The 26,222-nt window shown below is 40.3% G+C and overlaps 1 protein-coding gene across 3 annotated transcripts; it reads right to left on the bottom strand.

Moving 5' to 3' along the window:
• Positions 1-387: 387 nt before the first annotated feature.
• On the bottom strand, positions 388-26,053 carry atm (ATM serine/threonine kinase). 3 transcript variants are annotated; one of them, XM_077566033.1, is made up of 63 exons: positions 25,923-26,053; positions 25,138-25,232; positions 24,906-25,024; positions 24,300-24,445; positions 24,003-24,167; positions 23,729-23,894; positions 23,241-23,479; positions 22,840-23,009; positions 22,557-22,735; positions 22,101-22,472; positions 21,000-21,179; positions 20,807-20,908; positions 20,472-20,706; positions 20,268-20,399; positions 20,061-20,186; positions 19,895-19,984; positions 19,645-19,822; positions 19,033-19,226; positions 18,864-18,943; positions 18,585-18,740; positions 18,421-18,496; positions 18,108-18,250; positions 17,885-17,996; positions 17,628-17,798; positions 16,951-17,126; positions 16,629-16,872; positions 16,337-16,452; positions 15,597-15,723; positions 15,276-15,499; positions 14,954-15,131; positions 13,858-14,016; positions 13,577-13,709; positions 13,394-13,489; positions 13,147-13,318; positions 12,937-13,078; positions 12,208-12,384; positions 11,931-12,108; positions 11,767-11,863; positions 11,224-11,382; positions 10,957-11,065; positions 10,719-10,807; positions 10,517-10,619; positions 9,815-9,963; positions 9,637-9,741; positions 9,443-9,562; positions 9,130-9,364; positions 8,584-8,754; positions 8,363-8,482; positions 8,024-8,232; positions 7,343-7,550; positions 7,112-7,234; positions 6,866-7,006; positions 5,745-5,883; positions 5,490-5,572; positions 4,980-5,120; positions 4,355-4,471; positions 3,473-3,622; positions 2,986-3,145; positions 2,712-2,798; positions 2,506-2,620; positions 1,195-1,258; positions 925-1,067; positions 388-816 (listed from the first exon to the last, which is right to left on the bottom strand). In XM_077566033.1, exons 2-63 carry the CDS (start codon positions 25,207-25,209, stop codon positions 636-638), a joined length of 9,243 nt encoding a protein of 3,080 aa, XP_077422159.1. In that variant the 5' UTR covers positions 25,210-25,232; positions 25,923-26,053; the 3' UTR covers positions 388-635. The 3 variants fall into 3 exon arrangements, with proteins under 3 accessions (XP_077422159.1, XP_077422160.1, XP_077422161.1); XM_077566034.1 differs by having other exon boundaries at positions 5,832-5,883; XM_077566035.1 differs by lacking the exons at positions 388-816; positions 925-1,067; positions 1,195-1,258; ... (41 more) ...; positions 18,864-18,943; positions 19,033-19,226 and having other exon boundaries at positions 19,695-19,802.
• Positions 26,054-26,222: the final 169 nt, after the last annotated feature.

Here is a 26,222-nt window from a genome sequence, read left to right as displayed (position 1 = left end):
TATGCATGTCACTATTGGAATAATTTGAAATAACTTACCGGATTGTTGCTCATTTCTATTTTCCTTAAAAATGTGCCAGTCCGCTCAAGAATATTTTTAAATATCCCTCATTTAAATCTGTTTAGTACTAGTAAGTATTGACACCCAATGTAAGGATGAAGTGTTATTTTTGACTAGCGGCTACTTCTGAAGAAAAGTTCTCTCTCTAATGTCATTGCGCTGTGTCAACCAGAGTGATCGAATGAGTGATGGCGAGGCAATGTGGACACACCCTCGTTTTCTCACATCTTCTAAAGTTTTCCACCTCAGCCCACAACAATCTTTGTTCACTTGTCTAAACACTCAGTGCTATGCTTGAGTGCAGTGCAAACACACCAAATATCAAGGTTTCTTTTTTTTCAGTTTGCTTTATTTCAGCTACATTTCATATAATTACAAAGTAATAGGAGCATCAATAAAGCCAACATAAGTCAACTTAAAAACATCCAAATTGCAGTGAAGAATGTAAAAATAAGAAAAAAAGAGAAAAAACAACAACTTTCAAGCATGTTTGCAACCTTCATAAAAAACAGATTTCATTTTTAATGTAAAAATGAACATAAGAGTTAATGTAAGAACCTGTTCTGGTGTGCCATCTACACCCAGGCCTGCCAGCCTGGGAAGAGCCTGCTGAGGTTTTTGGGGTCCATGGCCTGTTGGATGAGCAGATTGACCTGGCCGCCCACGGAGAGCACCGTGCCCCCTTCCACTCCCTTCAGCTTCTCCTGCAGTCGCAGCAGCACTCGCTCCGCCACCTTGTTGAAGCTCTGGCTGTCACTGCGGGAGAGTGTCATAAAACTTGTCAGTATCTGGTGTTACCGCCATTTATTGCACAGGTGCGCCTTAGGCTGCCCACAATAACGTAAATGAGAAAGTGTTCCGCACCTGTTTTTATTGTGGTTGTCCAAGTCGTCCCCTCCCATGGTTGAAGTGAGAGTGGCATTGAGCTCTTGCTGCTCGTCATGCTGCAGGTTGAAAGCTTTTAGGGGGTTCATGGTCCAGTCAAAAAGGGGATCGTAGAGCAGCACCTGCACGACGCACAATGCACGGGGACACATAAATCACAAGGGACTAACGTGTCACTAAAGGAGACACTGGACACATTTTAATAAGGAAAAAGCCAGCAGCGGGGTGCGGGCAAGTTTTTTGTGGTACCTCCACGATGGTCAGCAAAGCTTCTTGAGAGCTTCTCATGACCCCCATGGTCTTCTCACAACATCTAGAAAGGAAGAACATTACATTGAACTTAATTTGACATATTGTCTTGTATTACAGGATGACGAGGGCCACTAGACCCAAAATCAAAGAGATGGCAGCAAGCATCAAGAAAGCCTGGGCTTCCAGGACCCCCAGGCAATGCCACGGCACACGAGAAGGTGCTGAAGATTGACCTTTTATTTTGAAAATACAATGCATCTATCCATCCATCCCCCCCAATGCAAAACACTTGGTAATGGTAATTTCTACAAAGTTTTTTGTTAAATCCTGCCCAAATCACGTAAAAATAGACTTTTTGAATGGAATTATGGAAATTATTCAACTTTGAGGATATAATTTTTTTTTGAAAAGGGTATTCAAGTAGTTAATTATTCTTGTGTGCTGCTTCTTTGCACAAATACAAATATTATTCTTATTCTACTAAAAAAGAAACCTAGAACAATCTCCACTAGTCACATTTGAAACTACAATGACCGTTTCCTCCCTCCCTCCTAACCAAGGTTATTTTAGTTAACTAAGACTAACTAAATGAATAAAACTAAAAAAAAAACATTTTCGGTGATGAAATAAAATAAAAACGAAAATGCTTTGTTCTCATAAACGAAAATTAACTGAAACTACATTTTAAAATTACAAAACTAACTAAAACTAAATATAATTATAGTGAAAATTTCCTTAGTTTTCGTCTTTGGTATTTAATTTAAGAAATGAGCCTGTGGGGTTGATTTTAATTTAATCAAATTTTTTATTTGATTTACGTGATTTAAGTATATTTATTTCAATATTCATCAGAATAAGGATGTTTGGCAGTGTCGCACAGACGTGACGTCATTTATCAGCAGCCAATAGAAAAGCACCTTCAGATGACGTCACTCCCAAGTGCCAATTTTGCATTTGACTTTTGGCTCTAATGGCTCGCCTTGCCTGCTTTTTCATTTAATTCAGCCGAAACGCAATACTAGGTAAAAAATGGCATTTATTTTTTCATTTTACCATGGTATTTAATAAATATTGCACACAAGTAATACACAATATTTTCTAAAAACGAAAACTAATACTAAAAATAACTCAAATTAAAGTAAAACTAACCTTTCTTTTTTAAACTAACTAAAACTAAATAAAAACTAACAGAGCAGCCCTGAAAACTAATTAAAACTAACTAACTAAATTAAAAAAACAAAACGAATTTAAGGAAATAAAAAATAACTATAATGAAAATTCCAAAACTATAATAACCCTGCTCCTGACCTCCTGAAAACTCCCTCCACTCCAGTGATTCCCATCCCATCCACAATATCCCTGGAGAGTCTGAAGGGGACGGTCTCAGGGGTGGGCAGAATCTTGCCTTGCTCAAAAGCCACACCTGCACACAACCATAAAGCAGGACCATGGCCAAAGTGTTCACAGTGTTGCACTTTGAATGATGCTTATGGTAGTAATGATGAAGATGTTACCCAAGTCAATGTGCACCAATTCAGCAGTTTGCTCATCAATCAAGATGTTCTGAATGTGTCGGTCACCGAGGCCAACGATATATCCGACTGTTGTTCACAAATCAGTCACATCATTCACCCGCAATTTCAAGACATCACAGCTAATAAGAGATTTTACTGAGGCTACTACATCCATGTGGATGTGGGCTAGTTATTGTATGATAAACTGCTTTAAAATGTTCATGGAACCAGACACGGTTGTTTGAATATGAAGGTCAGGTTTGTTTTTGAGTACCGATAGAGGAAGTGGCCACACTGCGGGTGTAGGCCAGCCGCTTTTCCATCCACACTGCGGGGTCCACAAAGCGTTCCATGCAGAAATATCTGAAAACGGGCTTGAAGTTTTTGCACACCTCCATGTAAGCATGCAGCTTCTCGTCAAACCCCTTCGCCTCCTATAATGACAACCTTCATTAGCAAAGCGACATTTATTTTGCTGCAATGCATGTTACTAGTCATTTAAAAATTATGTGACAACCATAAACTCTAGATGGGTGATTTCCAACCACTGTGCTGTAGCACTTTTGTGCTCCAGGAAAGCTCAACCAGTGTGGCAGAAAAAATTGTCCAATATAAAATTTAAGTGGTCCGAAAATTTACCACAAAATATGTACCGTATCTCTATCTATGTATAGATCTACGCTAGCAACATATTGACAAACAGAACAGTTAATTGCTCTTCCACTACTGTAAACCAGTGCTTCTCAGTGTGGTAGGAGTACCATCATCTTCTTGCGGCAGGCAAGGCTGGACACGTCCTCAGGTCGATATCGTTTGTGGGCCCCTTTGACAGGATTTGCCAGGAACTCTCCGAGGGGAACCGTACCGGAGCACCATTCCAGAACCCCGCTGCACTGGGAGAACGGCACTACCTTGAAAGGAGCATAAAATCATTATTCCCCTCTAAAAATGGCTGAAGGAAGTACAGCAGGTCCTTTAATTATGATGGGTTTCTAATCCTGCAGTGGTGATGTAACCTGAATTTGTACTTAAAAGGTGAAGTCAGCCCAAAAATGATCCGTACAAAAATATGTTGTATGTTATTTTGATTAATATTTTCATTTGTGGAAAATTAATTAAGCAGAAAAATCCTCAAATTCTTATCCATTTCATGGGGTGGCCATTTGCTGTCGACTGAAAATGGCATAACAGTTGCTCAGGTAATGACCAATCACAGTTCAGCTTGCGTACGTCACATGACCAAACAGGTGGTCGTTATCTGAGCAATGAGCAAATGTGATGTAATTTTCAGTCAACAGCAAGTGGCAAAATGGCTGCACCCTGTGATGGATAAAAACAGGTGGATTTTACTGCTTCATTCATAATCCAAAAACACAATATTACCCGGACTACAGTGTTCAGGACTAGTGGAGCTGCATAGAACATATTGTAAAGAAAATGTTGGGCTTGACTTCCCCTTTAAGTCATAGTCAATCACTTGCCTACACAAAACATCCACCCATTTTCTATACCATTGATGAGAGTCACTCACTGGGAGCAAATGAAAAACTAATATGTACGAGAGCCTCTGCATCTTGAAAAGAAAGGAATTATCTGTGAATAATGAGGCTCAAATATTAAACAGATCTATCAAAGTGTGTGACCTTATATCTTCTGATGTTGAGCTTCCTCTTGCGAGTATCGATATTGCGCTGCAGCAACATGGAACACATGCTAAACACCTGCTGCATCACCGCATCTTGTCGCAGGTCGTCTTTACCCTGTTCACAAAGAGAGACGCTGATACAACTGAGATAAGTCTGATTATCATGTGTTTCCATGATTATAAATTATTCTTGTTTGCTCACGATAGAAAATACACAAAATAGTACATTAGAAAGTAATTTACAATTGAACAAGAAAATACTAGAAGTGCATTTCCTTATGACTGTGTCAAATAGTAAATGATTAGCTTTTAAGTTTTTCACAAATTTAAAAACACACACCCTGCTATTGATGACAAAGGTGCGAAAAACTATTTGTGATCTGCAAACTTAGTGTTTGTCTGCACACAGAAACACATTAATTATTAACAGAAGGCAAAAAGAGAGACGTCACCAATCAAACAGATGAGTGCATGGGACTAAGCCAGAATAAATGTTCAGGGAAAAAAAACAAAAAAAAACATTTGCACTTATTTGTACTGGCAACCTACTTAACCAGAACATCAAAGCCAGATTGAAATGAGCTTGAAGCGCACACACACCTAGCAAATAAACATCCATTCACCTTGACCAGCTGCCTCCTGCTCTTGCCATCAGAGCCGACACAGTCTATGATCTTGGGCAGGTTGACTCCTCCAATCAGGTGATAATGAGGCATGAAGGAATGGACGGTAACCACATCATCATAGCGACCTGTAGGATCAACCTATTCAAACAGTTAAATTGTAAAAAAAATTAATAAATAAAAAAAAAATAATAATAAAAAGTGTGGTCATGGCAAAAATTATTCTCGAGTAAAAAATGGTGTATAGTAGACCTATGCAACTTGAAGGGTTCATCGTTTAAAAAACAGGAATTCAACCTAAAAACTGTTGTTTTTTAAATGAATATATCAAGGTAACAAAAATTTAACGGTACTCAATGGGAACATATTTTTGCACTCAATGCTAAAATATTACCTTTACAGCATAAGCTATATGACAATATTAGTAAAAAAAATACAATTAAAATCATTCTATTTCTATTCTATTTCCTAAAAAATTAAAATAATTCAAAATCCAAAACATATCGGCACCTTGAGCTCAACAGTTGGAATTGCAACTTGATCCATGTCTTTTATTTGATGAATGGGCTGATCCGCTGGAATGGGAATTGCCTCTGTAATGAATGATACAAAACGGGAATCAGTGACAATCTAGACATTACTAGACTTTTGTAATCTAGACATTACAAAAGTGTCGTCTATATCCACGAAGGATAGTGAAATGCTGTCTACCGGAATTACTGTATTAGTGAAAATATGTCTCGTATGTCTCACTGTTTTACTCACTCTTGCTCATCTTGTGCCTGCTGGCATCCAGATAAGCAAGTGTGATATAAGCGTCACACAGTCGCTCGATACCCCGGATCATATCACCTCTCGTTTTCCTGATGGCACCGATGATCTTTAGGGCCACATCTGAACGTTCCTGTAAGGCAAAATATACTGTATGTATTTGTTTTTCTCAAACAACTGTACACAGACTGAATCTGAAAAGACAACAAGTGAGGATAAATGTTTACATTTACAACACAAAGGTAGCATTAAGAACAACCTGTGTCAAATGTATGATAAGGCCTATATAAATGGTGTACAGCCTGTATGTACAGTAGGCTTTACATTATCAGGATTTTTCGACCGATCACTGATCAACGAGTATGAAAAAAAAAAAAAAAAGATAACCGATCACCGATTTGAGAAGAAGATGGACTAATATATCTATAGTAATTTCTGGACTAGAAGGCGCACCTGACTATAAGCCGTGCTAGCTAAATTTGGGGAATACTCGAGTTTATTACACATATAAGCCGCACCCGACTGTAAGTCGCAGATGTTTTAATATTACCGCACCGGGTTCCCGCTACTTTCTTTTCCATAATGAGGGCGCGAATTGTCTCGCTCTCGTTCTGTCTCTCCTACTGTATTTGGGCTCACTTGTTTGTTTGTTTTGCTCTGCCTGACGCTCTTGTGCTTCCTTTATAGTGCGCCCCCTTGTGATCCCGATGGATAAGCAGCACCTTTGTATTAGCCGCAGGGTCAAATGCAAGTGAAAAAAGTAGCACCTTAAAGTCCAGAAATTACTGTACTGTATTTTATTTTTTTTTACTTTTATATTTTACTCGACAGTCAACCACCGCCATTCGCATGGCTTAGGAACTGGCCCGGCCCATGAATAGCAAAAACCCACTAATAGCATGCCATTTTTTGAACAATTGATCAAGGTGAGGTCGGTGAATACGTGTGGTGGATGTCATCGTATTTCATTCATAAATATGACAACAGCGTGCCTCAAACCCTCTGTATCTCTGTAGAAATGAATTATTGGTAACTGAACGCACTACTCCTATTACCATATGTATTATATTTTTAAAATCATTAATTAGGTTTCCTCCCTTCATTGTGATCCCTACCATGTCAAACGGCGATGACTGCCGTGGAGCAGTCTTTGTCATCCGACTACTACAAAACTCTTCATCCTTGTTAGCGTTGACCAGGGCAAAGATGATAAACAGTGTATGATGAGGGTGCTCAAGACAAGAGCGGAAGATCAACTGTGAGGAGACAAAAACGTGTAAAGGTCGCAACAGAGGTCATGCATGTTCCCCCACAAGAACAGAATCATTGAATCATCTGCTTCAGAAAGAGTAATGTCTCACTTCACTAAGGACGTCATAGAAGCCCACATCCTCTCTTCCAGAAGCCATCTTGGTTCCCATACGGGCAGCAAGCTGATACATGAGAGGTAGAAACTTGTAGGAGGGGATCTTCTTCACTCCTTTCTGCAACATTTGAAAGAATGACGATGAGTCTGATTAATCCAAGAGACGCATACACCAGGAGGGGCCAAAAACTTTTACAAGCAAGAAATTCTGATTTGACCGACAAACCTTCATCATGTCATTGACAGCTTTAATGTCAGCATTTTCCAGCCAGAGCGATGCCAAGCGGAACACCCATGTGTCGTGCTCCTCACCTTGTTCCAGACACTGTATGTAGTTTTCTATTGCCTTACACAGGAAGCGCTGTTTGTCTGCCTGCAGGTTGGAAAGGGCCCTCTCATCCAGTTCCAGCTCTCTTTCAACCTTTATTGTATACCTGGATGCAGAGAAAACACAAGTGCATTCCTATCAATTGCCCTATCTAAATAGAAAAGTAGTACAGTAATCGGTTCAAGTCCATATGTTGAAGTAATACTTCTTGACCGAGACAAGCTTTGTAAGTCGGGGAGGAGCCAAGTTTAGCCTGGGTTATTAGAGAAGTTACGGAGAGTCTTTCTCACCATCTCACATGTATGATGCATTTTTGTCAATACCAAATCAAATGTAAGCCATTTATGTGCACTGTTGTGAAATAAGTTTGAAATGATATTAAACTGTTTTGGGATCATAGTTAACAGTATAGCGATGGTACTTTTACTTTTTGGTACCAGTTAATAAAGGCAATTCCAAACCATTTAGTGAGACATCATTAACGCTTTTCCCCCCACTATTGGCAACAGTGCTCGTCCCTATCTATGCAGAGCATAAAATAAAACACAATGAAAACAAAATACAGGTTGTTGTGCAAACCTGTTTTTTGTCACGTTACGCTCCTTCATTAGATCCACTTCTTCTTTGGCCTTCTCCAGCAGGGCCTGCTTATTCTCAAACTCAGACGAAGTCATGTATTTATCAATGCTCTGGTACTGGGCGTCTGAAAAACGAGCCAGGGACAGGAAGGCCTCATTCTGAAGCCGGGCGTCCTGCACTCCGGATTCACCCTCAATTACCTCAACAGCCTAAGAGAAGATTACAAAAAGAGACACTTACAGCTCTGGTAAAAGGTTATGAATAACATAGTACAAGTATTGTTGCTTTATTTTGCTCGTGAGTGCAGATAAGTGATTAAACATGCAGATAAGCTCTCACCCTCTCTAAGTACTGCTCCAAAATGACTCCAGGACTTTCCTGGCACGTTTCAGCCAGCCAGTTACCACAGAGTCTGAGGCACTCAGTGTAGACCGGTGCCAGAGCAGGATTGAAGTCAAACTGTTTAACATACACAAAAAGACGACAACAAAAACTATGGTAAGACTTTTATTGTGATCAAGAGCAAGTTAAGTTGTGTAAAGTTTTTGGAGTTGTCTTACCTTTTCCTCAAGCTTCTGTATCATCTGTCTCAGGAGGCCTAGAGCCAGACCATGTTCTCCCTTTACCCAAAACACCTGAGCTTCCTCCAGTTGCCACGGTGATATTGGTAATGATGGCCGAGGTCCTTCAACTCCATGCTCCTTCATTTGAAACACTGCTCGCTCCGCCAACTGGACACAAGAGTTAACATGTTGAGAACCGTAGGAGAGCTACAGTCAACCACTGTCATAACTCATTGTGAAAGTAGCTTCACCTCTCAAATCAAGCCCAGTTTACACCAAAAGTCTAAAGTTACAGCGAAGGTTACCAATATAAGCGGCAAATATTATGAACGTTTATTGGTGATCAAAAAAAGATGATTAAATGCTGATGCTCAACCACAATTATACTGTACACTGTCACTATAAATTAATACAAAACTAACGCCATCTTGCTTAAATATGAATAAACCAGATTAGGGTTTAACATTCCAAAATATAACATAGTGAATTGCGCAGCTTGGTGACTTGAAGGTGGCCAAACAATCAAAGTTTCTGCGGACGTACCTGTGTGTTTCCTGCTTTACGAGCTAGCTGGCACAGCTCCAGTAAGTGGTCGGTAAGCGCTGAGCTGAGATACCGAGTTGTGTCGTGGTCCACCGCTCTGGATCTCAGGGTGTTGTAAGATACAGACCGAATGGCCAAGATGGGCTCCACCAATGCAAACTCACTGTTGGCGAGCAGCTGGGAGTGCTGCCGCCACTGCTTACACACATTCTTCACAGCCAGCTCTGAGAATGGCCTGATAAACAATGGGAGAAAAAACTGTGAAATTGCATTTTTAACATTCTTAACACTGGCGCTGATATTCTGCGACTACCTTGAGAACAGCAGTTTGATGCTCTCCAGCTCTCTGATGCTCTGCAGGTTCCTGAGAGTTGGGTATAGTGAGGACACTGCCTCCAGACTGCCTTTGCACAGTTCCTCTACTTCACTACCCCTGGGGAAAAAGATCCAAATTCTTTGACCATTTGATATTGTGCAATTACATTAGTGTCTAAAAAGTCAACACACCTCGCACGTTTGAGAGTATCATCAAACATGGAGAACTCCTTGTCCCTCAATGCTTGCAAGGCACAGAACACAGACTCATGGAAACCCGGCTTGATTTTGTCACTCCTGACATTCATGAAGAATACAAAGTTACCCAACACTATAATGTTACAATTAAGGCCCTTCTCCCTCTCCGCACCTCTCAGACAGATCGCAGTCCCACTGAGTGTTCCGCCAGGCAGCCTGGAAACGGAGCTCCCTCAGTTCAGCTCCCCACTCCACCCCTTCACTTTCCAGACCCTTCATGTAGGTGGTGAGGATGCTATTCAGACCAAAATTCTGTAAGCCCTGCATGGGTCACACATACATAATGTGAGCGACAGTAAACATACAAGAGGTACAGTACATTGCATGGATAAAAGCATTAGGACACTTGGCCATTACACCCACAGGAAATAAAAATGGAAGAAAATGTGGAGTTTGTTCCACTTAGTAACTATAACAACCGTTCCATTTTCTGGCAATACTTTTTTGTGTTATACTGTATGTTCTAATGCAGGGTTCACCAATTCCGGTCCTCGATGTCCGGAGTCCTGAAGGTTTTAGATGTTTCCGCCTACCAACACACCTGATATTAAAGATCATGATCGTTATCAGGTATGCTGATGAGCTGATTAAATAAATCATGTGTGCTAGTGGGCGGAAACATATAAAACCAAATTCAGTTTTTCAATGCAATTATTCAAGTTTAGCAATTACAATTCAAACCATCATTCAAATTTAGTTTCTGGTAATATGTATTTCAGCCCATTATAATCTCCTTACTTGAACTCACTGTGTAAATTAAGACCCATGAGACTAAGAGTATCCAAATTGACATGGCCCAGTCTGTTTAACTTGCCTGAAGAATTCCCACTTGTCGAGTGACATCTGGTAGGGTTGAGTGAAGATCGTACGAGGTCAGAGCCTTCCCCCACATAGCTTCATGCTCGTATGTTCGAATCCTGCATAATTGATTTGGCAGACTTCTGTGAGTCTGGTAACTCGGTAACAGGGAACATGTCACATTGAAAAGGATGCCAAATTACAAGATTATTTATTACCTTGTTAGTGGACTGGTCATTGTTTCGCCTCCACAGCCATAAAGACTGTCAGGCTCTCCGATGCTCCGGTAGACATCAATCAGCAGTTCCTATGATTATGTTCATAAATGTCAATCAAACCAAGCCAAATTCAGTCCTTCTATCGTGATAAATTGATTAAATGAGCAAAAAAATCATGTGGCTAAGAGAAAATCTAAATAATGTTCCTTGAAAGGGGAATATTTGAAACATGGCTGACCTGCAAACTGATATTGGAGTCCTCCATGCTTTTCTCAGTCAGACTAGAAATGGTGATATTTTGGCTGTTCTCCTCAAAGTTGATCTTACGCGTTGCTCTGCCTTTGGTTCTGCTCATTCAATTGAGATGCAACAAGACAAAATAAGCTGTGGAAACATGTAATGCACCGACTCACAAGTAATAACGCGATTGAGATAAAATGTATTAACTCACAACTTCCTGGGATTTAATCGAATGACTTCATTACAAATGATATACTGTACATACCTGCGACTGTCCTCCAAATTAGATTTAATCTTATCCACATATATCTCAGTGTAGAGCAGAGCAGTGAAGTGAGCAGCGCATGACTGAGCAGATTGGGCCACCTCCAGGTAGTTCAGGTCCAGCCAGAAGTTGGAATCACACACTGTGCCACAAGACTTGCTAAAACATGGATATGGATGAAATGGAATGAGCATCTGCAGATTGACATAGTAGTAAGGTACTGTATACAAATAGTTTGGGTCTCTATAGTGTGCCCAGCCATGATGAAAGGGTGAGCAGGTCTATGTGAATTTCCATGTGCCCGCATTGATCCACTATAAATGATCAAAATGTAAATCAGCAACTTGGTGATGAAGTGCTGCCTCCACAAGGAAAAATGCAATCAAATATGTATGAATGCTCACTTTTATAGGAGGATATGTTTAAACTAGACAGTGGGCTTCATTACAGAATAATTCATTTCACGCTTTCTTTAAATGAACATGACAATGTCACAAAGAATTTTAGCTAACAAGTACAACATAATTACAAACATAATGACACCTCAGGGGTCTCTGCTGGTGTCTTAGATAGTCGATAACTGCCAACATGGTACGCAGAGATGCCTTGTCGTACAAGCCTTGGCTGGCGGTGTCTGTCTCTGCAAAATAAATAATTTAAGCTAATGACAACAAAATATATTATAAATCACTGTCAAATCGTCATACCGGAGTCAAGGTTGAGTGGTGTGGTGGAGCGGCTCGAGGCCTGAGCACTTCTGGAACAAAAACTGAAGAAGTCCCGGATATGGGAAGAGAGCAACTCTCTCCATGAACCCTGACTGTCATCCAGGAGGATAGAATGAATAATGAGTGGCAAAAGCCTCTGGCAACAGTCCAAGTTCACCTATAGACCGAGAAGGACCACATCAATCAATGACACAACGAAGGCGCTTTTCTGGTCAAAAGTATAGGGAAGTTACAGTTTGCGTATCAGGCTGCTTACCAGGCAAAGTGGTCGGGACAGTAGGAGAACCTCACATTTGACTCCTCCGCTATCCAGAAGGGCAGTACACAGAGACTTCAGCCAGACCGAGTGGCCGCCCATCTGTGGGATCCAAATTTTTGGGTTCTCCAGTTTCTCCTTGGCCTCCGAACTTTCCTGAGCGCTCACCGCAGCCGCCTGACAATGGGAACAGTCAGTGCTAGCGTCTAACAACAACATGGCTCTGTTTAGAACTAAAGAGTGATATAATCATTTCAATATAGCATTCACTCCGGTAACATAAAATGCACATAAAGCAGTCAAGTTAATAGCGTTTTTGAGATTTACAAAATATATCGTCAAGGCTGTGACTCAAATTTTGTGTGTTTACTAACATTGTTACTTTTGTTTTTAAGTTCACGATTCACAGCGAGCCTATTGTATTCAAATGAGCAATTAGAATTATATTCCTAAATTTAGATAAACTATGCCTGAGAAAATGGAAAGTAATGGTCAATGACTTGCTTTGATTGTTTTTTTAATCTTCAAATAAACATATAGAAAAATGACTTTTTTTTCACTACTCTATGTAAAAATGCTGAAGTCAAAGCAAAGCCAAGTGTAATGTGTATGGGAGAATTGTGTTTGTATTTATTTTTTGGAAGTAGAAAAAAAATGACCATCTGTGTATTTTGTCAAACAGCAGGAATCTAAGGATGACAGAAAATAGATTTTTAGACATAAACCCACCTTCTTATTGGCTTTTCGAAATGGATTTAGGTATGTCAACATGGGGTCTCTACTTTCTTTGTGCTGCTCCCAAAAATGGATTCCAGACTGAGTAGCAAGGATGTCCTTCACAGACTGAGTTGCTGCCTTCCTCACGTCAATACTGCCAGAGTATAAATGTCATAAAACATCTCCCTTTAACACATTTACGTAGATTAAAATACCCCTTACCACTGGTGAGTGAGGGAATCGTTTATGCAGTTAAGGACGATGTAAACCCACTGCAAGTCAGTGGATGGGAACACAGTCACAGATTTTTCATAAAGGGGGTCTCTGCCGTGGAGTAAGACGATGGTGGCGAGATCTACCGGTCCCAGTTCTCCTAGACTACTTCCTGCTGCCTCTGGAAGACAGGTTACAGTTCGAATATGAAAAACATGTTGGTTTGCTGTTGCCAGACACTTAAACATATATATACCTAGAATGTCAGCTCCAGTAGGGTGCTTGGTTGCCATCTTACAGAGCTGCAACAGGTTCAGAACCAGCTTTACCAGGATGCTGTCGGTGGGCTCAGCTAAGTATGAGCAGACACAGAATGTATTAGAGGTAAATGTGTAATAAAAATAGGAAATATTAACACTAAATGCATCTGGTGTCCTACCATGGCACTCTTTGAGCAGCTCTCTTATCTCATCCTTGTTGTCATGCAGTTTTTGGGAAAGTTGCTTGATTCCCTCAAGTCTGGTCAGTGGTAATGAGTCAGAGGGTGTCACAGACAGGAAGTGTGATATCTCCTGTACATAAAATATAGTGTGGCAGTTAAACAGAATAATACAGAGACAGATTTACTCAAGTCTGTATGTCCAGCCATTCCATCAGAGAAATACAAAGCAAGGCAATCAAATTATTGCTGTGAAAACATTACAGAAAGAAAATAGTTACCTGTCTCAATGTGAAAGTCCCAGAATTGTATTTGAGATTGTTCTGAACAGAACGCAGCGCTTGGAATTCAGGCAGGTCAGGAAACGGTTCCAACTTGCAAATGGCTCCCTTCAGTTTGTGTTTATTTTCTATCACAAGAAATTGCAATAAACTGAGCACCTAGAGAGATACAAGAGACATAAACAATGGTGAGGTTGCTTCAAATGAATATAAATCATATAGTAATCCCCCACCCCATTTTCTGCAATATATGTACCATAAAGGTTTTTTTTTTACTTAACAGATTTGTTCTCTTCCTAAATATAACAAGAGTACCCATTACTTTATGACCACCTCAATAATCAAATCATATGTATCAAAAGGCTGCTTAAAGAAATATGCCTGTAACATGATGTATATTATGGGGTATATGCCACAGACTTCCAACTTCCGGGTTTCTCACACCAGCGTTGTTTCCGGCCACTGATGGTCGCGTTTCAACACTCGCACCCCCACTCCAGCGCCCCCCCCCCCAACCGCACGCTCTCTGAAATGCTTCGGACAACTGAGACAGACACACTCGCACCCGTCGACGGGAACGTGCAACCGAGGGGCACAAAAGCGGAGGCGCAAGTACTGGGATGCGGCCCACACATCGCAAACAGGAAACGGAAACAAAGCTGATGTGTGAAAAACAGGAAGTCCCGCCTCCTTCGTGACATATACCCCATTGGCACTGCGATTGACTGGCAGCTCAATGTCAGCTAGGAAAGGCTCTGAACAAGAGTCACAAATAGATTTTTTTAAACTGTAGTGTTTGTGTGCAGTGGTGTACAACTTCACTGCATCAAACATAGAGCTTTTTCTCAATTCAGTATTGTGACCCTCTCATGTTCTGTAGAGAATTGAGCACAAATGTTATCTGCTTTTCAAATGGCACTCTCTTTTTAATTTTTATTACTTAATCTATGAGTTAAAAAAGGAACTCAAAAGCCATCAAGATTGGTAACTAAATAATGCAAGAGTGAGAAAACCAATAAATAATTATTTTAAAATTGAATAATTACTACATATATACATATATATATATACACATATACATATACGAAATCCTTACCTGGTGAGAGATAGCTGGCTGGCTGGTCACCTGTGCAGTGAGAGTACCAACAATAACCTTTAGGTGACAGTCTAGTAAAGCACCATCACAGAACTGCAGAGCAGCCTGACACACAGCAGTCAAGAGGTCACAGCACAAGGACAAACTTCGGCTGGAGACCTCATCACACTGAATTGGTCTGTGAATGGAGAAAATCTAAAAATAAGGATTTTGTTACACAATTTTATGTAATCAAAATTAAGTCACCTTTTCAGACTCTTATACAGTTACATTGTGGAAGAGTATGACTATATGTGCAGCATGAGTAACATTATCGATTGACCTGTGTGTGTCTGCTTGCAACAGCGAGCTGTTGATATGGTGGATGAGTGTGTAGATGATGTCTCTAAGGACAAAGGCCCAAGCTCCTCCAAGACTGTCTTTCACCTCCCTGAGTAGCAGGTTGACAAAGAGGTGATACATCAGGAGGATGCGATGACGTTCATAACCGTTAGTTGTCACAGCTGCCTTTTCACAAACTGCCAGCAGAATCCTCTGAATAGATATCTGAGGAAGATTAGAACAAAAGGGACAGCTTATCATAATACATAGAAAGTATGATAAACAGGATAATTAGTGTTTCAATCAGACGAGAACGTCTTACTGGAGTTTTTGATAGAATGGTTACGAGGGACTTATGGTTTGCACTGTGGCATTTGCTCAGATAGTCCAGCGTAGCTTTGATGACAAGAGAGCTGAAGTATGGTGGGTTCGGGACAGGGTCCAATTCCCTAAGAAGAGATTTACATTGGTGCTTTATATTGAAAAGGACAGAATAACTTGACTACTTAATTCCAAATAAAAAATGAACAACTTAGTAACTGAATAATCAAGAATAGTGGAACCTGCAGGTCGAAACAAATGGTCATCCTCTGAAAACAGTTTCTCCCAAAGCTATCTGTCCGAATCAGGGTCGTGGGTGAGCTAGTGCTCAATATATACAGCAGCTACATAAATCTCTTTAGTTACAGTATATTATATTAAGCAGCCAGGAAATATATGTGTATATATTGCTTTCCTGTATCACAATAAGCTGTATAAGTATTACTATTAACTTGTATAAGTCCTCGTAATCACACATTTCCTCTTTGCCTTTTCTGGGAATGCTTGACAAAAAAAAAAAGTTGATCTTTGATGTTCCTCTCAGTCTCAAGCACATTAAAGTTTTTTTCTCAAGTCTTGGCATTGTGCATGGTGATGGTTTGACCTCAGAGTTTTTGTGCACATTTTCCCCAAAATGTTGACTGAAATACAAATTGTAGGGCATTCCACTTTAGAGGATGTAAAATAAAAACGGAAAAAAAAAACTCAACATAAAAAAAATCAACAGTTTGACACCCTTACCCTATAAAGCGTTTCAAGTCTCCTCTGTCCTCTTCAGCGGCACCCCCTTCATAGAGAGTCATTAGCAGTTCGACAACTATTTCTGGTAGGTTACTGTGGATCAGGCTGTCAATTTGCTATGGCAAAAAAATGTCAAGCGTAGTATAGTAAATATGACCTTCATTAATCATCACATCTTTCTGCATGAGAAAGCATTTGATGCTGAATGTATTACAATGTGGCTAAAACTCACTGGCACAAGAAGTCAAATGTAAGATTTTAATTTAATTTCAGCCTATTAATTCAGCTTTACCTGTTTGCCCAAACAGTTTGCATCTTTGAGAAGGTCGTACACACGGTGGGCCTTCTCCCTCTGTTGTGCTACCTGTGTATCCTGGCCAGACAGCGCAAAGTATGGTAGGATGTTGACCATAATCTTGGGGAAACAGTCAGCCAGAAGCTCTGTCCAGTCCCTCTCGATATACCGACCAATGGACTTCACTTGCTCAAAGTCATCTAGGAAGACAAGGTGCGGGATGAGCACCTGGTAGGAGGAGCTGCAAGCAGGCCAAATATGTTAAACGAATGCTTGTTAATATTAGTGAAAACCATTTTTCAAGTTTTGATTTTCTAACCTATAGAAATCTTTGAGCGTTCCATGGTCAAGTAGAGTGAAAGGGAAAGATTCAAGCGTGTAGCTGTCGTCAGACTGTCTTTGGGAGAGCCACTCAGCGACCAGGTAGTACAAGTGAGAGCTGACAAATGTTTTCATGTTGTTGTAGCCGAGTTCTCTGGATACACTACACAACATCTGTGACAGAAGCAAAACTGTTGCAAAGGAATTCTAATGGCCACAGCCTAAATTACACCAGCACAATCTAATGAGATACAAGAACTGGGGAAACAAATTATATTATGGTATAAGTTTAAGAATATTTATTAGTGTGGTTATAGTCTGCAGTGGCATGAATCACACTGAAAGGTTTTCTTTTAACAAGCTGACTCTCTAAAAGGACCATAAAGGTAACTGAAATGTTATCGTATTCATAACAGTCTGATACCATTGCAAACTAACATTACAATAACAAATCTATAATTCACTCATTACACAGCTCTTCTAATCCAACACAATTACTACAATTACAGTTATGATAACGCATACTCAAATTCCATTTTAATACATACGTTAAAAAAACAATGCTAAACCAATTGAATGTTCTTAAAATTCCCTCATTGGATTGTTATGGTTCATCCATCTATAGCGTAAGAGTTTCAGATTAAAATAACAAACAATACATTTTTTGTATTTTACCTTCTTAATGAGGTGCTCCTCGATATTATTTTCCTTGTAAGATTGGAGGAGGGCAAACAGGGTCTGCTTTTCACAGACGGGACTACAAGACAGCACAACTGACAAACTCTTCAGCAAGGTGGCCTTACGGTTGAAAATCTCATCCTGCTCGTCATCAGTTGAGTTGCTTTTCTGAATTTGATGATATCAACAAATTATTGTAAAATATATGCGTTTTATTTTCAAAGCAAATGGGTGATAGGAACAAAGTATCATACCACAGGTCTCATGCCCTCCTGAGCTTTCAAGTAGATGTTCTCAAAGGCTGTTTGTTGGTGCGACAGTATCTTTATCCTGTCTCTATGGTGTGGTCTCATGTCCAGAAACAACCTGCATATAAAACACAACAATGAAAAAGATTGGATATCTAGATTGCTAAATAAGTCTTTGTCACTACAAAGTGAATGACTACAGTGAGCTAGCTTTAATGCTTTACTATACCTTTCCAATGACATTGCCACAAGCATGCGGACTTGGTGATGGGAATCTGCAAGGAGAGACGGAAGGATGACAGAGGCTGGACGGTCTTCTTCTCTTTCAGGCGTCCTGATACTCAATATGGCCCAAGTGCAACATGGGTCAGCCTGGCATAGTGCACAAGGGATCATTTGAATCATAACATATTAAGGAACCTAAGTGGTAGCAATATTTGTCCCTTACAGCTAAAACAGATCAAATCAATGAATTGTCTTCTGACTTGTAAGGATTGTAATGTTTGGCAAAAATTACAATACTATACATTCTAAAGTCTTACCTCTAGTAACACAACCAGGGATCGTACTAAAGCAGCTCGGACAGAGGCCGTGCATTTCCCCGTTTGGCTCAAGTAACTAAAAACAGAACACCAGCATAAACCTTAAATGTTTCACATACAGAGACACCACCTTTAAAAAAAATCCACAATGATATAGTACAGACCAGAACCCTGACAACACTTGTAGGAGGGAGCCCTGCACGTGTTTCATCTCCAATTGCATGAAGTGGGTTCTCCCCAAGCTCCTGATGGAGGGCAATAAAGCCATAAGAAGTGCAACACAGATCTCCTGATCCTGGCGATACAGAGAACACAGGTCCCTGTGAAGATAGCAAAGTGCATTAGTTAAAAATGATAGCATTAGCTTTCAGTTTTGTGTTTTACAAACAAAAGTAGTTTTAAAAACAACAACAAAGCAAATAAAGGAAAAAAGATTTCCCTACGCCAGAGGACGAAGCAGAGAGTCAAACTCCTCTGGAGTGAGGGAGTCCTCAGCAGGAAGCTTCTTTAACAGGACAAGATACTGCACAGAGAAATGAACCTTTTTTTTACTCCGAGTGCTTGTGCTCACAAACATTTAAGCTAAGATGTCTACAGCCTTATGATACCTACCATATTAACATGCAGGGCTTTGCTAGGGTCAATCTGCTCCACCAGCAGCAAGAGCCTTCGTCGTACGTCCTGGGGTTTAAAAAGTTGGCCATGGACGGGCTGGACTGAACCGCACTCACACAAGAACTCCAAGATTGCGAGGAGAGCAAGATCCTGGTGGACCAAATGCTCTTCCGCTAACAAGCTTTTTGCACCTACAGAAAGGACATATTTAAATATTGATCTGAGTGGTTAGACTAATTTAATGTATATATACACACCAATAGTATTTGTATAAAATAAGGATGGGTATAATAATTGATTAGTTTATTAAATGACTGAAGAATTCTGCTGATTGTATTGTACTGATTGTTGATTAATCCTATCTTGAAGCAATTTAGAAACAGAAAACCTAAGAATTAACAATAATGGATTAGTTCATTTTTACCTTAATATTGTCATTGTTGAGCAAGAACATTTTGTCACCTAGGATGGACTTAGTATGTTTATTTAATGTGGCCCTGTAAAAAGAATAATTTCCAGAAGCTTATGCGGAAGGCTAACGCTGCTGCGGTGTGGAATAAAACCCATTTTCAAAAATGAATGCATGTAACTGAAGAGATTCCCTCTTACCTGGTCCAATTGATATTTCATTGCTATCTCCTCCTTTGGGTCTCTGACTCCCACTATGGGACTCCTCATCATCAAACAGAGGATCATCGTCTCCATGCTGAGTTCTGTTCATTTCCCAGTCATTATCCATTGGTTCGTCTTCATCCAGAACTGCAGCTCTCGGAGAAACATTGTTAAGCTGAAGATATAGGAATCCTTAGTGAATGAATCTATGACAAGCACTTTACATAAAAGGGAGGTTGTCTCTTACCATAATTTTGTTAATCTCTGCCAGCTCACTGACAAGACTAGCCGGGAGAGTCATTATGAAAAGACGAGAGGAGAATTTGCAAACATTTTCCTATTGAATAGAAGATAAAAAACAAACAAGTTGTAACTAATGAAATCTTAAAACATTCAATATTTTTTGAAATCACCTTGTTTTTTGTTGTGGCAGAAAGAGTACACAGTCTCATGACAGACCTCAGCGTGGTCATGGTTAATTCTTCACTCATCTTCACTTTCACGCTCGAAACAAATCCACTTAACTCTTGCGCCAGGGTCTTCAAACAAAACATACTTTAACTAAGGACAGGAATACTAGAGGCTGACTACTTAAAGTTGAAATTCTTTGAATGCTCAACCTTAGCTTTAGCGAAGAGTTGGGAGCGTCCTGCTTCATCCTCAGTCAGGCAACCTATGGAGACGTAACTTGCTTGAACACCCGTCAGCAGGCTAAAACAGCGCAACAGGCACTCTGGAGGGGTAGACTGACTCTGTAGAAGGTAATCAGTGCAAGTCTTACTATGATGACTGCACCAAAACACGAGCGCAGTTTTAATACTCACGTCAGGAAAGTAGCAGTTAAGAAGGTTGTCGGCAACGCAAAGAAGAGACTGCTCCAACTTCTCTCTGTGACTGGAGACGGCCGTGAAGTGCCCATCTGTTGACGTCACCTTGAACTTCTTGTCATATCCTTTGCTTTGCGCCAACTGTGTGTTGAAGCTGAACTGCAAGTACAATCTCTCAATCTCATCCAAATCCTTATCAACATTGAGCGATGTCGACTCTTGAGAAAAAGCACTAAAAGAAAGGATAATTGAAATTGGAATGCTTCAATGAAAGCTGAATTTTCTGATGTTTTTTTTCTGGTCTTATTGTGTGAGAGGATGCTTCTTCTCACCTCTCTACTCCCTCAGAACCTAAAAGGAAATTCAGGCCAGCCCGGGTGTCTTTCAAGGTCAAGGACACCAAAATGTTTGCTATTAGATTGTGAGGAAAATCACTGTGGGAGGCCAAAATAGAATGAAAAACTTAAGAGGACTGAACCATAAAAGCGAGGAGGGAACTAAGACTACGAAAAATGAAACAGCAACCTGCAAATGATAGGATGAGGTTTGGAGCTATCTTCCATCTCGTCACTCTGATCTGTCATCAACAACCATCCTATGAGGGTTTCCTTCAGGTTAGGTGACCCTGATCCATCTGGGACTCCCAGATAGTCCTTAGGGACTGGACACTTCAGAAGAGCTTGGGCCAGACAAATCACAGCACTCCTAGAGGGAAAAACACAGTCAAGAGCTACTAAAAAGAAACACCCGAGGAGTGTGATTAGTGATTAACACTATTGCTTGACAGCAAGTTAAGTCTTGCCTGGACACTAGGGATGTAACAACGGCAATATTGTGATATTGCAATATTAAAACTGCCACAATATCTTCGTCGTCATGTCACGATATTAAAAGCAGCACATCTGCAGTTCTAGCACCCTTCGGTGGCTAGTTTTTCAGTGCAGTTAAATTTTTACAAGGCATGTTTTGGCCCTTCTAGTTTAAAATCCATGCTAATGGTCAGATGAAGGGGAACGTAATATGCTTCTGAACCAAGTCAATATGTGAAGGAACTCAATGTGCGTGTGCATTAGCAAGTAAGTGCCTCAATATTAAGTGTTATTGGAGATAGTATGTTGCTTATATGCGTTGCTGTTATGTACAAAAGCACAATATTGTGTTTTTTTGTATGAGCTTTTTTTTTTTTTTTTTTTTTACAATATTGTGACCTTTTTTTATATCGCAAACCTCCCCACAATATTGTGATAATTATCGTATTGTCACCTTCACATCGTGATAATATCTTAGTGTGATGTTTGGATATCGTTACATCCCTACTAGATACAGCAGCCAATCATGTTGCAGTGGGGCATGTCCTATTGTGAAGTGTGATATGTTCACTGCCCATCGGATCATTTGTATCTCATGGCACCACCGTATTAATATTATTTTATTCTTTGTGGTCTATGTTTTTATCTCATGTGCAGCACTTTGTTACAGCTGTGTTCGGTAAAGTTTTGTTAAATTGTTAAAGTTCTCTATAAATAAAGATGAGTTAGGATTCCACTGCATCTCAGTCTAAGTAGCAATATAGAAAAAAATGGACAGATGGATCTTATTTATGGATAAAAATAAGCAGTGACTCACTGGGAAGGTTTGCATGCTGATCCTGAAAAGAGCTTCCAGAACTCTCTATCCATATTGACCAGTCCACCTTGGACAATGGAGACCAGCAAGTCTAGGCTGAGAGCTTCTAACTGGGGTGAGCTCACACCCCGCAGTGTCAGAGGCCACACCCGACTCCATAGTCTTTCCAGCTCTGGCTTGTACGTTGTGATCCTTTCGGGCAAATGAGCTTGACATCGGGCTACCTCTCGTAAACAGCGCAGCACGTACGACCCCCTTTCTCCTCTCCGGTGTTCAGCTAAGAGCTGGTGCAGCACTGATAACAGTGGGACAATCGCTTGGCTGGGCACCATAGATGGGTACTTCGATATGAGAGCTTTAGTGACCTGCAGCCTGAGAGTTAAACATAAAAGTGTTTTTTTTCTCTCTCAATAAATCTTGTTGTATGCAATAAAATGTGTTTTGTACTTTTCATACCATGGGATGATATCAAAGTCACTACACTGAGGTTGCAGGCGGTCCAAAAGAACCTCCCAACTGAGGTCAATTCGTCGCCGCTTGCTTGGTGTTCCACAGAGGGAACCAGCCATCAGGGAGGCTCTGCTGGAGGTCTGCGTTGCCTCTGAGATCTGGTAGTCTCTGTCAATACTGAAAAGCTAACAATTAAAGCAAACAAAAAAAGAATAAAATTTGTGAATACATGATTTGCCTACGTGTAAAGCTAATTGAAATTCATCCAATAGCTGACGTCAGGTAGCACCTGGTGACAAATTTCAGCTGTGAGCTTGATGATGTTGTCTTTGACGGCGATGCGTCGCGTACCAGTGACGTACTTCCCTCTGCTACCAATATGACTAATTTCTTTCACTAATGCTTCATAGAGGTTGTATAGCAAATCCCGCCACCTGGTCCAGTCCTCAGCATGAGCACCTAAATGGTAGAATAATAACACATTTACAATTAATCTATTGTACATGCAGCCAAAATAAAGACACAAACAGTATCATATTGCACATGATAAAAAATAAGAGATATAATTTTGGGTTGAATATTTTCTTCTTACACTTCTGAACCAAATACTATCAACAAAGAAAAAAATGTTTTCTGGTGACTACATGCATATGTAATGCTAATTTTCATAAAAGCACTAAATCCAATGACCTGTGTCCTGGGTCTTTGCTCCTTCGGGATGGTGGATACAGATCTGCAAGTTGAAGAACTCCACAATTTCCTCTTTGAGAGCAGCACTGGGCCTCATGTTGGCCCAGACATACAGTATTGATGGTAGTAGTTCCTCTCCCAGTCGACACACCCTCATCCGACAGTTCATTGCCACAGCTTTCAAAAAGGTGTTCAGTGCTGAGATGACATGCTCCAAAACAGTCAAGTGCTTCTCATGCCTGATGAGAACAAGAGAAAACAAAGAATTATATACAGGGCCTCTCAGCTGTGGAGTTTACCAAAACCCAAGGTGGAGTAGGTCCTATTAAAAGTTATTACAGCTATCTTGTGTTTTTTTTTTCCCCTAAATAGAAGAAAAGGTGTGTGTGTCTATTTAAGGTGCAGCGTTTATTGAGAGGTAATAAAGTAAACATTGCTAAAAAGAAGATACCTACTACAGTAGATCAAAGGTTTGTAAAATGACTCACCTTGCGTTGAGCAATGCCTTGGAGAAGAAGCTAAACAGGCTTCTGTTGCACCCATCAGTCTGCACGCAGCAGCCCTGCACCACCGTGTTGATGACCCGACTTACAAGAACGCGGTTAATAGATTTGGAAGAGGAGATGAACAAGCCGCTGTACACGTCCAAGAGACCTTCAACAAACATCAAACATCAATTGATCCTTACCATTAATAAATTCCTATGACAAATAAAAAATTAAAATTAAAACATGTTAGGTTTCCATTCATTTTTCTACTGACTGTGCCACTGCTGTGGGGTGATGTCACACCAGTACTTGCGAACAGACAGGATTTCCTTTAGGAGCAGGCTGCTGTAGTCTTTGCCGTAGGCTGAACAGCTGTATGAATTTTGAAGAACCTCAATCACATGCTTAAGCAGCTCACTGCACTTTAGCCGAGGCCCACCTGAATAGCAAAGGAAAGGACGCTACAAATACCCGCCACGCATTGAACAGAAATTTAACTAACATACCCATACTAAGCTCTTTGATAGGAAAAAGGTACCTATACTACCTCTAGCCAACAGAGGGTCCTTACGTTTGTTTGCGTAGCGTACAAAAAATTTGATCAAACTGCTCATTTCAGCCATCTTCTTCTGGCGGAGAGCCAGCGTTGTGGCTGTGACGTTGGATTTACTCGATTTCATGGCTTCAGTCTCACGTTGGAGGTATCGCTGTAGAAACCTTCAATAGCAGAAATTAAAGAATATGTGCAATCGAATACTGGCAGATTAACATAATACAACTAGTTTTGTCAAATTCCATCAACACAGCCACCTACAGTATTTTCAGTTTTTGTGCAAATAACCAAACCAATAAAAGTTGTCGTCATCTTGCAGCATCTTGGTGCCAATGAACTACCTTATGTTGATTGAAGTGAGAAGAGGAGCTTCAAATAGACAAAAGCAGTACTTTGGCATTATCTTGAGGCATCTTGGTGCCAAATAACTATGTTGAAGTGGGTTTAGAACTTCATTTCTACAAAAGTAGTGCTTTGCTGCCATCTTGTGGCATCTATAGGCAATTATACTGTAAATCATTTATTTGGGGGTGGGGGGTCAATTAGCGGCAGGGACCACCCTTTATGCTCCCCATATAAAATGGGAATACTGAATTACTTGCACGAAATATAGAAGCTGAATACCTGAAAACAGCATCCCATGTAAGTTGTTTGGAGCCTTTGGTTTTAGGCCCCGATATACGATCAAGTTCTTGCACAATCTCTGGAGATCGTATGAGCTGTCTGAAGCGTTCAGCTTCTTTCTGAATGCATAAAGAATGAACACACACAATGGGTCAGGTGGTCCTGGACTATAAACACATCTGAGGGTAACATACTGTATGAATATGTTAATATGGTGGTGTTACTACAGTACCTTCCTCTCTGTAACCTTGTCATTCTCCAGTCCCCTGCAGCACACCAAGAGATCAGAAAGAGCCAGACTCATCGTGCCTCAAGTAGCCAACAACGCTGTAAACAGATGAGTCCAACCACAATGACAGGATGTTTAGATTGCATTATTAGTCCAATAATTTCTAGTTATACTATATTTGTTTTCAAACCTTTATTGAATTAAAGCTCAAGATACACCACCAAACAAAAGTTTTATAAAAAGTTTGAATGCTGAAATGATGACGATCTCGTAAAATCTGGGCTTATTATTTAATTGAACACAAAGCTGACATACTGGACTGGTTGGAAGCCATGAGTTTTTCTGTTGAATGAATGACAACAGGAGGGTACACGGGTTTATTGTACATTCAGCCATCTGATGGAAGAACATTTAAACGCTCTGCTTGTCACTTTATGTCGCTAGCATACATAGATGAACAAAGGCATAGTCGTAACAATAATAATTTTCTGACATATAATGTGAAATTTGATAGCCCTGAAGATCTGTCACGGCACACTACCGTGGCAAAACAACCAGGTTGAGAATCACTGGATAACATTCCAGTTAATGGACAGAGTGATGGCTCTTTCCTCCATCACTGCAGACAATTGCTACTGCACATATTGTTAGTTTAATTATATGTGACAAAAAACAGTAATCATTTGATATTGGACCTTGTCCTTAAAAAAAAAGCAGGCTGAAGAGCACAAAAGCAAAACAACTCGAGTCATAAAATTCCTAAGACCTAAGGTATGCTCTCAGCTCACCTTTCGTCGCTACAGTGACACTTTTCAACGACCCGTCACATATTATGATGCAGTTGTTAGTTGAGGTGGTACAAGCGGGCCTGCTGTGCTCCGCACTTTACAAGTTTTCCATCTTAACATGCGTAAAAACGTAACAGGAAATTCCCGCCTCTGAAGCCATGCGAATGGCTACGCCATTTCCGGGTTATACGACACCTCCTGGTTGTGATGTTGGGAAATGTTGTTTATGATTTATGATATTTGTCGAAATTAAGCAATTTTATGTCCAGTGTGTACACTAGTTGGGTAAGTTCACCCACC

Source organism: Vanacampus margaritifer, chromosome 5 (assembly GCF_051991255.1).
Source record: "Vanacampus margaritifer isolate UIUO_Vmar chromosome 5, RoL_Vmar_1.0, whole genome shotgun sequence".
Lineage (NCBI taxonomy): Eukaryota > Metazoa > Chordata > Actinopteri > Syngnathiformes > Syngnathidae > Vanacampus > Vanacampus margaritifer.
This window is presented reverse-complemented; position numbering and strand designations above follow the sequence as displayed.

Coding starts and splice junctions, on each gene's coding strand:
- atm (XM_077566033.1), bottom strand. CDS start 25,209: ATGAGTCTGGCTCTTTCTGATCTCTTGGTGTGCTGCAGGGGACTGGAG. Junction 18,251..18,420: donor CCCTGGTTGTGTTACTAGAG/GTAAGACTTTAG, acceptor GCACTATGCCAG/GCTGACCCATGTTGCACTTG. Junction 9,742..9,814: donor GACTGCGATCTGTCTGAGAG/GTGCGGAGAGGG, acceptor CATGAATGTCAG/GAGTGACAAAATCAAGCCGG.